Source organism: Miscanthus floridulus, chromosome 4, assembly GCF_019320115.1.
Source record: "Miscanthus floridulus cultivar M001 chromosome 4, ASM1932011v1, whole genome shotgun sequence".
Classification (NCBI taxonomy): domain Eukaryota; kingdom Viridiplantae; phylum Streptophyta; class Magnoliopsida; order Poales; family Poaceae; genus Miscanthus; species Miscanthus floridulus.
The window spans coordinates 19,531,000-19,547,277 of NC_089583.1; the positions used below are offsets into that span (position 1 = coordinate 19,531,000).

Consider the following 16,278-nt stretch of genomic DNA (forward strand, 5'->3'; position numbering starts at 1 on the left):
CATCAAAGAACGGTGGTTTACCCTCCACATGGTTGAACACAACTTGAGCCATAATTTAACACCGAGGTTGTTAAGCCTTCAATCAAACGGTGACCACGGCTTTGATACCATTTGAAAGGTCCTAATATGGCTAGAGGAGGGTGAATAGCCTATTTAAAAATCTACAAATCGACTAGAGCAATTTGATTAGTATGACAAATAGCAAAAAGCAAACTTGCTCTAGCTCTACAAGGGTTGCAAGCCGCCTATCCAACAATTCTAGTTACAATGATTCCTAAGCACACAACTTGCAAAGTTACTACTCACTAAGAGCTCTCAATCTTGCTACTCTAAAGAGCTCCACTAGATGAACTTAAAATAACAAAGTAAGCTCTCAATTCTAATTACACTAAAGAGCTTGCCACAACTAGTTTATAAGAATATAGATGAGTGAGTAGGGTGATTATACCGTCGTGTAGAGGAGTGAACCAATCACAAGGTGAATATTGAATCAATCACCGGGAGAATACCAAATGGCAAGAGACAACCGATTTTCTCCCGAGGTTCACGTGCTTGCCAACACGCTACGTCCCCATTGTGTCGACCAACACTTGGTGGTTCGGCGGCTAAGAGGTGTTGCACAAACCTCGTCCACACGATTGGACACCGCAAGAACCTATCCACTAGTGAGGTAACTCAATGACACGAGTAATCCACTAGAGTTACCTTTTGGCGCTCCGCCGGGGAAGGTACAAATCCCCTCACAATCACCAGAGATGGCCACAAATAATCACCAACTCGTGTCAATCCTCCACTGCTGCACCAAGCCGTCTAGGTGGTGGCAACCACCAAGAGCAACAAGCAAAATCCGCAGCAAAACATGAATACCAAGTGCCTCTAGATGCAAGCACTCAAGCAATGCACTTGGATTCTCTCCCAATCTCACAAAGATGATGGATCAATGATGGAGATGAGTGGGAGGGCTTTGGCTAAGCTCATAAGGTTGCTATGTCAATGAAAATGTGCAAGAGAGTGAGCTAGAACTGGCCATGTGGCTTAAATAGAAGCCCCCACGAAATAGAGCCGTTATACCCCTTCATTGGGTACTGATCAGGGTGACCGGACGCTCGGGTCTAGTTGACTGGATGCTGGATCTAGTGTCCGGTCACCCTGATCAGTACCCAATGAAGGGGTATAACGGCTCTATTTCGTGGGGGCTTCTATTTAAGCCCCATGGCCGGTTCTAGCTCACTCTCTTGCACATTTTCATTGACATAGCAACCTTATGAGCTTAGCCAAAGCCCTCCCACTCATCTCCATCATTGATCCATCATCTTTGTGAGCCACGTGTCATTCTGAGTTAAACCTGAGCCACCAGATCTCAACGGCTATTAACTGACCGGATGCTCCGGCATAAGTGACCGGACGCTCAGACCCCAGTGTCCGGTCGTTTCCAGTAAGCTCCCAAAATCGTCTTTTGCCGACCAGACGCGTCTTGTCATGCTTGACCGGACACAGACCAGCGTCTGGTGCTTAACCCTAGTCACTATGCCATCCGACAACTCGACCGGACGCAGCCCTTCAGCGTCCGGTCGCTGGGTGATCCAGCGTCTGGTCAGTTGACCGACGCCAGCATCTTTGCGACCAACTCCATTTCACTTCAAACTTCTTCACCCTTGCTCATGTGTGCCAACCACCAAGTGTATCACCTTGTGCTCATGTATTAGCATATTTTCACAAGTATTTTCAAGGGTGTTAGCACTCCACTAGATCCTAAATGCATATACAATGAATTAGAGCATCTAGTGGCACTTTGATAACCGTATTTCGATACGAGTTTCACTCCTCTTAATAGTACGGCTATCTATCCTAAATGTGATCACACTCACTAAGTGTCTTGATCACCAAAACAAAATGGCTCCTATAATTTTACCTTTGCCTTGAGCCTTTTGTTTTTCTCTTTCTTCTTTTCCAAGTTTAAGCATTTGTCCATCACCATTGTCATGATCTTCGCTATTGCTTCATCACTTGGAATAGTGCTACCTATCTCATAATCACTTTGATAAACTAGGTTAGCACTTAGGGTTTCATCAATTAACCAAAACCAAACTAGAGCTTTCAACTGTCAGCAACCGCGCTGGGAGGCGGGGAACGCGGCTGCTGGGCCGGTGCGCGCGGTGAGAGAGAGTGCAGTGCGGGCCTCGGCTGGGCCGGCCCAAGGAGAGTGCGAGGGGGGGGGGGGAGCAAGCCGCTACTGGGCTAGAGGAAGGCAAGGAGAGTGGTTTTCTATTTTTCTATTTCAAAACCAATTTCAAATATAAACCAAATCTAATTTGAATATGGTTTAAAATACACTTTTCAATTCAAATAAAAATGAGAAATTTTGGTAAGTTTTCTAAAAATAAATTTTACAACTTTTTAAATTCTTTTATTTTCAAAATTTCTTTTCTTTTATTTATTTCAAAGCCATTTTTAAATTCATTTTCAAAAACATTTTAAATAAATTTGAATTTGGATCGAACCACTCATCACAATAAACAAAATGCAATGGCATGTATGCACAAAAATGTTGCTAAATTCCTATGAAAAATTTTAATTTAATAAAAATTATTATTTCCTATGTTTTTATGAGTTCAAAAATACCAAATTAAATCTTTTTAACCCTATTTCAAAAAGAGCAATTTTTAGGGTGTTACAGTTACACGTTGGTTTGAGAAATGAAAAAATGAATCGGTCAGGTACGACCACCTCCACATGTATACCAATGTGTAGTAATTATAGGTTTAGTGTGAACTCGAAGAAACTCATGGATCGGATCCCAAGTCCTGTAGGTGATTGTCTAATCCTAGATAACTTTCCGGATGTCACAAAATTGGATGGAACCCCCCTACTTTGAGAAGTGGGATGGTGACACCGTGACAGGATCATCACAACTGACCCTCCATATCACTTCATCACTTGGTTCGAGCAACCAAATGTATGGGTGCAATGGTGCATCACCAGCCTAGCTAGCTAACCACCCATACCCATACCAAGGAATTAGTACCGTAACAGGAAGATGGTGGGAGTCCATCTAAATCCATCCCAACCGTATGCAATGAACTGTTCCATCCTAGCTAGCTAGATGATGAGATTTTGCTCGGCTCAGAACACTCTGATTTTGATTGCAGTCATCTATACCAGTAGCATCATTAATTAGGTTGTCCAAACACACACGAGATGGGCAAACGACAACAGTCCCGACCAGCGGCGGTCCTATAAAATATTTTAAGGGGCTGAACAACACTACTGTTCGATCTTCAGTCTCAACCTCCTACACTACTTTACATAAAAATTTATGAGAGCTTCACCGAGGTTCCACTGCTGCGATATATGTAGAGGGGGCTTGAGCCCCCTCCCCCGCTGTGTCCGCCCCTGCTCCCAACGTAGCGCGTCTTCGCCCCTTTCCGCAGCGTGCGTACGAAGGTACGTTAAACTTTGTGAGGGACCACGTACGTCTCGAACATCTGTTCGCTTGCTCGTAAACGATCGTAAATTTCTAGCTAAAAATAGTATTTTTCTCTTACACCAAACCAACCAATAATAAATAATTCATGATCGTTTATGGCCTTCTGGAAATCTTGCATGGTTCGTCGTTGCCGTCCAAGAAAACTGAATAAAGACACCGCCTTTCCACGCCATGTGTTGTCAGTGGGGACAGCGGACGGGACACCTGCTGCCTCGCCATTATCGGCATCCCACAGCAACCTCGAGAGTCGAGACCTAAGGGCCACGGCGTATACATATACACATACCGTACATTATACGCGTCACGGGGTCATATACAGATATAGGTGGTGTTTAGGACTACTCCATAAACTCTGCTTCACAAATTTTACCGTAGAGCAGTTTAAAAAAAAACTAGAGCATGTGGAGCATCTCTTCGGATGCTTCTCGTAACTTTGTCATTTTTTCTCGAGCAGAGTGCGCGAATCTAAAACCGGTTGAAGGTCATTGATGCGAACATTTTGGACTCGAATAGATAAAAAAAATAATGGACTTTTCATTTTATTCCCTCCGTACCATTTGTCCCTTTTCCTTTATTTTGAGATAACGCAATGAGCTGAATATATATAAGAATTTGGTTGTGTGCAGTCGAAGAGGCCATAACTATTCTTTTTTCTAAATTAAAGAAAATGGAATTTTGGCCTTTCCCGGTGCTACCCCTCGGCTTATGTATTAGCTAGTCATTAAATAATAGGATTAAGTCCTCTTCTCAACTATTGTGTTCGTCTGATTTTAACCATAAATTATAAAACCGTCTAGTATTGGTACCCAGCTGTCAAAACCGTTCACTTTTAAAACCTGGCCGCGGAAGGGCTGTTTTGTTCGGCGTGGAACGGGTTTGACCATGCCACGCTGGCATTGATCGCCACGTAGGACGCTGGCCTGCATCTCAGTGACATGTGGGGCCCGCGCGTCACCCACTCATTCCCCCTCCTTCCTCTAGCTCCAGCAGCATTCGGACAGTGCAGTCGAGTCATCGTTGCCGCCACCGGACAAGCAGGCTGCTACGCCATGGCCGGTGAGCATAGCTGCTGCACTGCTGCGAGGCGGGCGAGGGCCGTCGAATTCACCGACCAGCTCGTGTGTCTTCTAGCTCCGCCGAGCTCGAGCACCACCAGCCGTGCCACTGTACCCGCTGCTCCCCTTGCAATCATTCGCCGCCGTCTGGCTGCCACACCGCCGCTGAGCGAGCGTGTGCGCGGGCTGCCGCGTCGGGCTAGCTAAGCCGCCTTCGGGCTCACGCGCTAGGGCCACCGGAGGAGCAGGCGGCCACGCCATGGCCAACGAGCGCGCGCGAGTGGGACGCCATGCTGCTGCCTCCACTGGCTGCCCCCGACGGAGGCGCCCGCGGCCTGCGGCCCCTGTCCCTGCGCAGCTTCATCCTGAGACGGACACAACCAATGTGTCGGTTGAGGCGGAGGAAGTCCGAGCAGGGCTGGCCACGTGCAAACTGGCAGGACGTCGGCGTTCTGAGACTGGCACGGCGGCGTCACGTTGTCGGCGGTGAGGTTTCTGGCCAAACCAAGGAGAGCGTCATAACAACAAGGTCAAGTGCTATACGAATTTGAAGAACGAATGAAGCTCTGTTTTCGGATGAACGCCGGGACCGTGCCCAGCCACCGTTATTGGCGTGACTGAGCTCATGGATGGCTGCGCCCTCTCTGCTGACTCCCTTCCTTTTTCTTGCAACGTTTTGGCTCCGTCCTTCTGCCACGCACATGCCCTTTGAGCAATTTGGACTAAGGAGGCGTTGTCTGATGAAAACGCCATGCGCCGCCGCCGTCGTGAACCGGCGAGCTCGGTTGCGGTGCATGGAGTCGGCGTCTGCGGCGCGAGCTCAGCTGTGGCACAGGGAGGCGGTGTCCTCATCCATAGCCTGCTCGAGTGCCACCGCCCTGCTCGCACGCCGCCGCCGCAGCCTGCTCGCGTACCGCCATGCTGCTTGCGCGCTGCCGCCGTAGTCTGCTCGCCGCTGGTGATGGGAGGAAAGAGAGGGGCCAGCGTGGCACGGTCAACGCTAGCTTGGCATGGTTAAAACCGCCCCATGTCCGACAAAACCGACACACCCACGACGAGGTGCTAAAAGTGAACGGTTTTGACAGTTAAGGTACCAACACTGGACGGTTTTGTAGTTGGGGGATAAAATCAGACGAACACAATAGTTGAGTGGAAAAAATGGACTTAATCCTAAATAATATCATGCCACACATAGGACGAAGTAGGACATGGCGATCAACTAAATGAAGAAAAAGTTCGTGCTAATGTCTGTGGAAGAAACAATCTAGACTCAAAATTAAAATATGGGAAACAATAAAAGGGTATGCTTGGAGTAAAGAAGTGTCCTCGATGCACATTCTCCTCCTTTTCTATTGGTGATACAAAGCTCTTGAGATATAAAGTTAGACATTTTGCATTGGGAGGATTATTTCATAATACATCTCTCTCTCCTCCTCTCTTCTAACAAAGGCCTCGTTCGCTTCGCTGAAAAAACAAGCCGAAACACTGTTCCGGCTGACTTGTTGTGAGAGAAAAACACTGTTTCGGCTGAAAAAATAAGCTGAAAAAACGGATTATAAGAGAAACGAACAGGGCCAAACACCTACTCCCTCTGGTTTCCTAAAGGATGTCATTTTCATGTTGTCTTCAGTCAAACATTTTAAACTTTAACTATAAAAAAATTATTTTGAGTTGAGTTTGAAAATATGAAAGTGATGTAAGTAGATTCATCTCGAAATATAGTTTCTGAAAAGTATATATTGACTATATTTTATAAATATTTTATAGTAAAAAGTAATGGTCTAAGTTGTTTTTTTAAAGACCGTGTCGCTGTCCAGAACGACATCCTTTAGGAAACCGGAGGGAGTATATATATGGACATAGGCATTGGGGTGTACTTATGCAAAAAATACAACAAACACATTATTTTTGTCGTGTGGAGTACATATCCAATTAATGAAGTAATTGTATTACGATCTTGGGTATGTACTTACCGCATTCTACATTATAATAGGTAACTTTATTTATGTCTTAAATTATTTTTAAATTTTAACTAATTTTTTGAATAAAATATATTAGTTCATCCTTTGGCATGGCTCCAAAAGGAGATATTACTCTGGCTCTTATGGAGTCCATACCAAATGGCCAATAGGAAAGGGCTTCTCCCATGAAGCCAATAGGAGCCGCGGAACTCCTTTTGTTTCCTGGTGTGGAGGAGCCTAGAAAACTAGCCCCGCATGGCTCCCGTCTAGACCAATGTGACTGGAAAAGGAAAGTGGCGTTCAAGATTGCTAAACTAAAATTACATCAAAGTGCCATTCACGTGTATTAATTTGACATAATTGAAGCATTTTGCCTACGGCTGGATTTGGCCCACTGCGGCCTATGCATGTATTGTTGTATTCTGAATTGACCCACTGTGGCCTATGTATGTGTTGTTGTGAATTGTGAATGTGTGTCGTCCCACCTTGATTGTTGATAGCGTGTTGTATCAACATGCAAGGCTTGTAGACCCCAATACCATAAACCAGGGTTAAAGTTTTTATATAAGTAGAGAACGAAAGCATATAAGTGGGTTAGTGGGAATGTGTGGCTTACTTAACACGCACTTGGATGCATCACAACATTGGCCAAGCGCTTGCCACGACATAGTTTTATTTTTTATTTTTTAATTCGATTATCACCACCGTTTGCAAACTGATAGTGATAACCTCCATTTTCACCGCCCACTATCACCACCGCCTTGCAAAAACCGTCGGTAATAGGGATCTCCAACCGACAGTGTTAACATTTGTGTAGTAGTGATTGGATCCGGAGCAAGGATCTAGTGCAACAACCACCAAGCGATGGAGTACAACTAAGACCACTAAACTAAAATAAGAGTTAGAGAAGTATGAGGTACAATAAATCTAAAGTGAACTATAATTTAAAATGGGAGGAAGCAATAGCTACGGAGTAATTGCGATGCATATCTCAGGAACATGCATGTTTTTAGTACTTTCCCCGCCTGCGGATGAAAGATGCTCGTGCGGTCGTGCAGAACTTGATGCTGAAGAGACGATGGATGGATGGGAGGACACAAACACCCTAAGCCAGCAGCGTTCGTTGTTTGTAGGCACGCATAGTGGGTTAGGGTGGCCTAGCTAGGAGACCACCTAATACAGGACACAACTACAGTAAGCAGTACACGGCAAAGAAAACTAGGTGTCCACAAATTAATCAAGTTAGCCAAAAACTTATGCACCAGCCAAACCCGAGTCGTCGTCGTCGCCTCTTCTTTCATCTTTTGGAGCGTCGACTGCTCTTTTTGTTGGAATGTGCGTGAATTTCTCACTTTCCAAATCTTCCAATTTACTAGAAGCAAGAGATCGAGAGTGGACAGATCCTGAGCAAACACCCAACGTACGGTTATCCAATATCCACCAATCCTTGACAGAGACAGAATGAGCCACCCCTACGGCTCAGTCTGGGGCAAGGATAGGTAGATGACGATGCAACTCTGGATTCGCCTCGAGTAATGAAATTCGACAGGGATATGTTGCGTCGTCTCCGAGGCATGTCGACAAAGGAGGCAAGAAACGTTTCTTGGCCAACCACGGACCTCTAGTCGATCCGACGTCTAAACACGATTGCAGATCGACATGATGAGTCATGAAAAAAAAATTCATTTTGATGGATGCCAAGGCTTCCAAATTGTTTAAGGTCGAAACTAGTCGACCCCACGAGTTTACTAATGAGTTTTTCCTTATATATATATATATATATATAGAACTACTATCCTATAGCTGGCTGCAGAATAACTTATTCTGTAGCCATTTTGAGTTACGATAATTACTATGTTAATTTACGAGATTTACAGTAACTCCTTACTAAGTGGTTTACTATAACGTTATGGTAAATATTCTCATGTGTTATAGTAACCCAACTATCGTAAATATGTATTGACATTATGGTAAATTAGTATATAAAATTATGGTAAATGGAAGTGGCTACAGAATAACTTATTTTGTAGCCGGCTATTGAATAGCCTCTCCCTATATATATATATATATATATATATATATATATATATATATATATATATATATATATATATATATATATATATATATAGGGAGAGGCTATTCAGTAGCCAGCTACAGAATAAGTTATTCTGTAGCCACCTCCATTTACCATAATTTTATATACTAATTTACGATAATATCAATATATATTTACTATAATTGGGTTACTATAACACACAGGAATATTTACCATAACGTTATAGTAAACCACTTAGTAAGGAGTTACTATAATCTCATAAATTAACATAGTAATTATCGTAACTCAAGGTGGCTACAGAATAAGTTATTTTGTAGCCAGCTATAGAGTAGTAGTTCTATATATATATATATATATTATTATTATTATTATTATTATATATAGTGGGCCTGTTTGGATTGCTTAAAACTAGCTATTAGTTCAAACTTCAAACTGAATATTGGTTATTTAAAGTTTGGCAAACTAAAGTGATCCAAACAGACTCTAAAGTGGCTTCGAAGTAATAATAGCATTTGACAACATAATAATCAAAGCAAGCTCAGATATCAAATCATCATCGTCTAGTTAGCATTATTTTCAGCTCAGGAGACCAACAATCTGCAGATCAGGTTCTCCGGCTCCCTGCTACATCTGTAGTTCTAGCAACTAAGGAGTCAACACTCACCAGCCTACTCCTCCTCCTCCTCCTCGTCATCGTCGGCGGCGCGGGCCTCCTCCTCCTTCCCCTTGGCCTTCTTCTTCTTCGCCATCAGCGCGTCCTCCTTGGCCTTCTCGAGCGCCTGCACCAGCGCGGCGAGGCAGGAGTCGGCGTCCTCGCCGGGCCCCTTGGGTGTCATGTTCTCCGCGACGTCGGCGGGCGTCATGTCCACCTCCCGCAGCAGCGCCGCCACGGCGCCGAACCGCGGGTGGTCGTCCACGTCGAGGTAGACCTTGGCCAGGAACTTGAAGGACTCGACGCAGCAGTAGGACATCTCGATGTGCTTGTCCATGCGGCCGCGCCGGATCAGCGCCGGGTCCAGCTTCTCCACGTGGTTGGTGGTGAACACGATGATGCGCTCGCCGCCGCACGCCGACCAGAGGCCGTCGATGAAGTTGAGCACGCCGGACAGCGTCACCTTGCTGCCGCCCGCCTTGTGGTCCTCCTTCTCCAGCTTGTCCTCCTCCTTCTTGTCGCCGCCGTCCTTGCCCTCGTCCTTCACCTTCTTCTTCTTCTTGCGCTTGCCGGTGAGGTCGAGCGAGCAGTCGATGTCCTCGATGACGATGATGGACTTGCTGGTGGTCTCGATGAAGAGCTTGCGGAGGTCGGTGTTGGTGCGCACGGACGTGAGCTCGATGTCGTACACGTCGTAGTCGAGGTGGTTGGCCATGGCGGCGATCATGGTGGACTTGCCCGTCCCCGGCGGGCCGTAGAGGAGGTACCCTCTCTTCCACGCCTTGCCGACGCGCGCGTAGTAGTCCTTGCCGTTGTGGAACGCGTCCAGGTCGTCCATCACCTCCTTCTTCTTCACCGGGTCCATGGCCAGCGTCGCGAACGTCTTGGGGTGCTCGAACACCACGTGGCTCCACACACTGTCGGACCACAAGCTGGCGCATCAAAATCAGCTTCCAATTCGATCAAATCAAAGAGACTAGAGTGAGTTCGCGTAGAGTATGCATTCATGTATTTACCCGTCGGAGTCCCAGGAGCCGTCGCTGGAGATGTTGGTGAAGAGCTTGCGCTGGCGGTTCTTGACCATGACGGCGCGTCCCTGGCGTCGGACGTGGGTGAGGTACTCTCCGAGGACGAGGTCGCGGTGGCGCTCGGCGAAGAAGAGCTTGTAGGACCTGCGCTCGGCGCGCGGGGCGCCGCCCCGCCAGTAGTACTTCGGCGCACTGTCCTCCCGCTGCGGCGCCGTGCAGGCGCGCCACGTGACGACGGCGCCCCGGAACTCGTCGGTGATCTCCTCGTCGTCGTCCATGCTGAGCAGGACGCGGTCGGGGTCCCTGTCGGGCTCCGCCCTGAGGTGGCGCACCCCGCTGCCGCCGCCGCGGGCCTCCCGCGTGGCGCGCTCCAGGTACGCCTTGGCCTCCTTGTACGCGTCGCTGCGCCGCATGCGCCCGCCGTCGTACTCGGCGACGGTCACCGTGAGGTCCGGGTCCAGGATGGCGGCGAGGCGGCGCGTCAGGCGGCGGGAGTGGCGCCCGAAGAAGTGGTGCAGCTGGAGGCCCTGCAGCGCCTGCCATAGCATGGTCCAGACAACGGCCAGCAGGCTCAGCACGATGCCGGAGTTGAGGCCGCCCCACAGAGAAGACGATGCCTCCATGATGATCGCCTTCTTCCCCGACGAGCTGAGTCCCTCGGAACGGGTGCTGTGGCTGTGAGGCTTAGCTTGCAGCGGCCACTGGACCAAAGCCCCCGCCCTGTTACGGTGCCGATGGCTTGGCGTCTATATATATAGCTAGAGAGAAGAAAAGATGGAGCACGCAGAGAGCAAGAGAGGTTTGGCTTCGTTTTGTGGGGGAGAAATTGCTGGGAAGCTTGGAACTGTTCAAATTGCCACTTCTTGGAATGTGCAGTGCAATATATATTATATATATAGATTCCTGGTCATTGCAATATTCCCTCGAAATTTAGGAGGCATTTCCTGATTTCCTGGTACATTTTAGTTTAAGAAAGCTGGTACATTTTATTTTATACTGCAAGTACAGTTTAGTACTCGAACATGTGTGCTCACTATAAGCCAAAGAAATATATTTTTGTTTGATCTCTATACGGGACATCTGTACTTGGGGACATATTGGATGCATGCAAAAGTAAGTTTGGATAGCCTATAAAAAAAGTTTGGATAGATAAAGAGCCTATTGCCAAATTTTAGTTGTCAAAACTTAGATAAGCCAAAAAAATTTTGTAGCCATTTGGTTTTGTACCAGAATTTACCAGCATCTCACAATCGGTATGTCAAATCAATGGCAAATATTTTTGTCCATGTTTTGGCAACTTTTTTTTTCTAAATCTTTGTTATGGTAAATTTTAGTACCCAAACACTCGATTGGATGGTTTGTGGCTTTGTGCAGTGCCGCAGACATGTTCAATCCAATGTTCTTTTGCACTTAATATGTTGCCTGCATAGTCTGCAACGCACTTGCGACCAGCGGCGAATCTAGACTAAACTGCTGCCGGGGTCGCATAGATTCATGAACTCAATTTGATGGGGTCGTAGCTGGTCAGAATACGCGGGGTTCCACTGATTCGTACAAAGTTATCGGGGTCGCATGACCTCGACAACTTTGCACTGGCTTCGCCGCTGCTTGTGACTTGCCTAGCCGCGTGCTCACCTGGGCACTGAGTGACAAACTTAAAAAAATTATAGATTAACTTAATAAAATACTTAACCTTAAAGGGGTCCATTATCTCTTTTGAAAATGCTAATCTTTTTTTTTTTTTGCGACTAGAAAATGTTGTAATCGTGAATTCTAGAAATTACTTGCATATTTGGAAATACCCAATCGGTGGTATATCTATATAGGTGCATATAGTTTTTTTTTCTTTTTTTCTAGAATACACAAGAGAGTTTTGTCTAGTAGAAGAATTAAGGTTTCGTAGTTATGACAACACATGGACGGAAGAGTATCCATGCCCTAACTCCAAAGGAGATATTTCACGGAATAATACCCTCTCGCCCTAAGTACAAGTCCTAGACTAAGCGTTGCTTTCATAAATAATGCAATCTAGAGCCCTAGCACTTGCCTCAACCCATAACTATGGCCATTTTCTTGATGTCGCTCAGAATCTACCGGGCATCTTTAGAGGCAGCTCTGAAGGCTCAAGCATTCCTTTCTTTCTATATTGTCCAAGTGACCAATACCATGAGTGTGTCAACCCCTTTCTTCAACATGGGAGTTGGCAGGCGTGCCTTTTCCATTAGAGCTCAAGCACGCCACTCGCCAAGCCTGATAAACTTCCTAGGGTTTTCTGTACGTGTCGAGGAAACACCATGCACCATTCCTTGGTGTAGGGATGGTTGACATAGCACCCACCATATGCCAACAGGGACATGTAGGCCGGCAAGGGTGCGAGTAGATTAGAGTCTGGCGTTTGCGATGAGGTTGCTCCATTCGATCACGATATGGAACGGCTGACACTAGATGGTTAGAATGAACCACACCGGTACTTACCACTACTATAGAAGTTAACTGTAGGAGCGGCTCTAGAGCCTCTATAGGGGCGGCTGCGCCAGCCGCCCTTCCCAAGGTGTTCCTATAGATGGTGCCTCTATAGGGGCGGCTGGTGTTTTCAGCCGCCCCTACAGTGCCCTCTGTAGGGGTGGCTGGTAATATCAGCCGCCCTTGTAGTGGACTTCTGTAAGGACGACTGTATCACCAGCCGCCCCTGCTGTGTGTATTTGTAAGGACGGTTCAATAAGAACCACTCCTACAGTGGATTTTCCAGCAAAAAAAAAATTCAAATTCAAATCTGACCACATATATACTAGTACATCACACGCGCCATCGTGCGCGCCGGCAAATCACCTGGTTAAGGCGCAGGGAAAAAATATGTTTAATCTTTGCATGGAAACAATACTAGGAGTCTAATGTAGATATCTCTCCATTGCAAATTATAAGACGTTTTTGCTTTTTAGATACATAGATAGTATATACATGACCAAAGTAATTTATGTAGAAAGGACAAAATATCTGCATGTTTGTAACTCAAATATCAGTTAAGCTAAAGCAAAATAACTAACATGACGCTGACCACATCACAAACAGCCCAGGTTGCAATGCAGTGCTTTATAACATGAACAACTTTTCCTTTAGCGATAGAGAATTGTCCCTGTAAAAAAATAGTGTTAAAGAGCTCGATAAATAAGCAGTGAAATCTGGCAGCCCATTCTTCCAATTTGGGGTAGCCTTTATAACTTGTGCATGTACAGATGCATTTATTGGAAAGCAATTTTATTGGAAGAGAAAATGGACTTGTCCCTAATTTCAAAAGGTAGAGAAAACTACTAGAGGTCTTCTTTTCATGTTCCTTTTAAAGTTCAAAGTGATCCATAGAGGCTTACTTGCACCCAATCAAAGAATGCATTTGGATGAACCTAGTTTGGAACTGTGCCTCGCTAGCAGTTACCTGTATCATATATCAGCAGGTGCTGTGTGATGTTGGGTTATGGTTGCTCGCTTCTTTGTACATTTGGTGGATCAATCTAACTGAGACCATATGAATAAGTGAAAAGCTAAAAAGATACTAAGAATCTTAAAATCAGTGTAAATTGCAGTGAAGAGTCCAAACAAATTTACCTGACAGATCAAGATCCTAAAATCTCAAGTAAAAGGCAGCGTGCACACACACAGTCATAGGAGCAAGCACAGTAACTAAAATGACTGAGTTGCAAGTACAGTTAAGGATCTAGGTGCGGAAAGGAACAAAAATAATTGTTGGAAGTATTTGAAGGAGTGGTTGTCCTCACTTTTCATGAGGATATGATAGATTAGCAAGCTTAGTTAGAGGTGCATGTATATCTATAAATAAAGAAGGAAGAATTACATTACCAACATACAACACATAGGAAGATATTTTGCTTTAAAAATTGTGAGTGGTGCATGAGGTCTAAGCTTCAATACTCCTGTGCACGTTTCCTGAGGTCCTGCATGGAAGCATATATAGGTGGTTTCAGTTTATATATTTTAAAAAGGAAAAAAGGAAGAGTGATCAGTTATGACTATGGAGTGCACATATAAGAGAGCAGCTAGCATCAGATGAGGAAACCAAATAGATAAATTGATGGCTAAAAATATAAAGAGGTTAGTGCTATAATAAATTTGTAAGGCAGGCGTGTGTATCAGCTGCAAAAACCACAGTACTAACCAGATATGTAAGTTGCAGGGTAATTTGCACATCAGGTATAGAAATTACAGAAAAAACTACTGAAATGGCAAGAGTAGAGCATGGAACTCATTAATCTTTTTGCATTGGGAAATTTAAATACTGGGAAAATAGATATAGCTATAATTTTGAAGAGTAGACTATGTAGATATAGCACTAACTTTACGTGATCCTAGGTATGAATTCCATCATTTATTATAACCGGAAAGGTAACATGTAAGACATGAGTAATCATTCTTGACTGTTAATGAAATAGGCATGGGAGAAGTAATTACACAGCAAAAATTAGACATAGCATGGGCAGACACTCAACGAGCTTCACATATAAGAAAAAACTATCTATTTTTTTGTGCTTGTCGATATAGAACGATTAATAAAACTAAATCGAGACATACAGAGGTTATGACCTTGAATCAGCAGTGTATGATCAGCCTGACAAAAGAAGAGTTCCTTTTTCGTGTTTGTAGAGCGCTTGACGCGGTAACCTGTAAATATTTTTTTGTATATGCAGATAGAAAATGCTCCAGCAATTAAGGCCACATATCGGATGGGTTATAAGAGTATGTAAGGGCTGTAAGGCTTACCAATATTGATGGACAGACCTTGGTAGTACTTTATCTAGAAATATTTGAGAGAGAATGTAAGTAGCATTCGTTGGCCGACTATAGAACCGGAAAACACGAAAACAACTTTGCAACTGGGAGCAACACGTTGTAAGTAACGTCAGGAAGAATCCATCAAACCCAATCAGCTGACTTTAATTAGAAAACATGAAAGATGACCACTAGGAACCCGTCAAACCATGTCAGATGCCGTAATCAGAGGCATAAAAGTAAAAAACATAAGTAACGAATGCCAAATTTTCATAGCCGGCTGAAGTAGGAAAAAACATCAAATGGCAAATGGTTAGAACATGAGACCATTAACGAATGTGGAATGCACGAGATGAATTGGCAAATGGGTAGGACAGGAGATTATTAGCAAATAGGCTTAGACCATATAGAAAGTTGGCAGAGACTCTTAAAGGCCTCAGTAATGTCTCAATCATCATTTGTTCAAGAGCCTAGAGCTTCAAGGCATGCTGATAGCTAGGTCACTCTAAAAAAACTCCATAATCTAGGTAACAGGGCATGCCCAGTACCTCATAGGCAAGCGAACATCATATCGTATCCTTGATCAATGGATACCAAATTTTCATCACAGGCATATAGTAGGCATGTGTTTCAGGTAACAAACAGCTGAAAGGTCCTAATGGCTAGAGGGGGGTGAATAGCCTAATAAAAATTTCTACAACAATACTTAACAAAATGGTTAGACAATTATGAGGCGAAGCAAGTGTTGCGCTAGCCTACTCAAAATGCAAGCCACCTACCATAATTCTAGTTTAGATAGTATCTATTCACACAATAGCTATGAGACTACCCTATGTTAGTGTGCTCTCAAAGGCTAACTAAAGAGCCACACCAACCAAGCAAGCAAGCTCTCACAACTAGCTACACTAAAGAGCTTGACAACTAGTTTGCGGTAATGTAAAGAGAGTGATCAAGAAGGTTATACCGCTATGTAGATGAAGGAACCAATCAATCACAAGGATGAATAACAATGAAGACCAATCACCTCGGAATCAAATGATGAACACAATGATTTTTTATCGAGGTTCACTTGCTAACTGGCAAGCTACTCCTCGTTGTGGTGATTCACTCACTTGGAGGTTCACATGCTAATTGGCATCACACGCTAAACCCTCAATAGGGTGCCACACAACCAACACAAGATGAGGATCACACAAGCCACGAGCAATCCACTAGAGTACCTTTTGGCTCTCCGCAGGGGAAAGGTCAAGAACCCCT

At 44.9% G+C, this 16,278-nt stretch overlaps 1 protein-coding gene across 2 annotated transcripts; it reads right to left on the bottom strand.

Annotated features, from left to right (window-relative positions):
• Positions 1-9,073: 9,073 nt before the first annotated feature.
• Positions 9,074-10,983, bottom strand: LOC136549499 (AAA-ATPase At3g28580-like). Of its 2 annotated transcripts, none has more exons than XM_066540805.1 (2): positions 10,231-10,983; positions 9,074-10,131 (listed from the first exon to the last, which is right to left on the bottom strand). In XM_066540805.1, exons 1-2 carry the CDS (start codon positions 10,863-10,865, stop codon positions 9,231-9,233), a joined length of 1,536 nt encoding a protein of 511 aa, XP_066396902.1. In that variant the 5' UTR covers positions 10,866-10,983; the 3' UTR covers positions 9,074-9,230. The 2 variants fall into 2 exon arrangements, with proteins under 2 accessions (XP_066396902.1, XP_066396901.1); XM_066540804.1 differs by having other exon boundaries at positions 9,074-10,146.
• Positions 10,984-16,278: the final 5,295 nt, after the last annotated feature.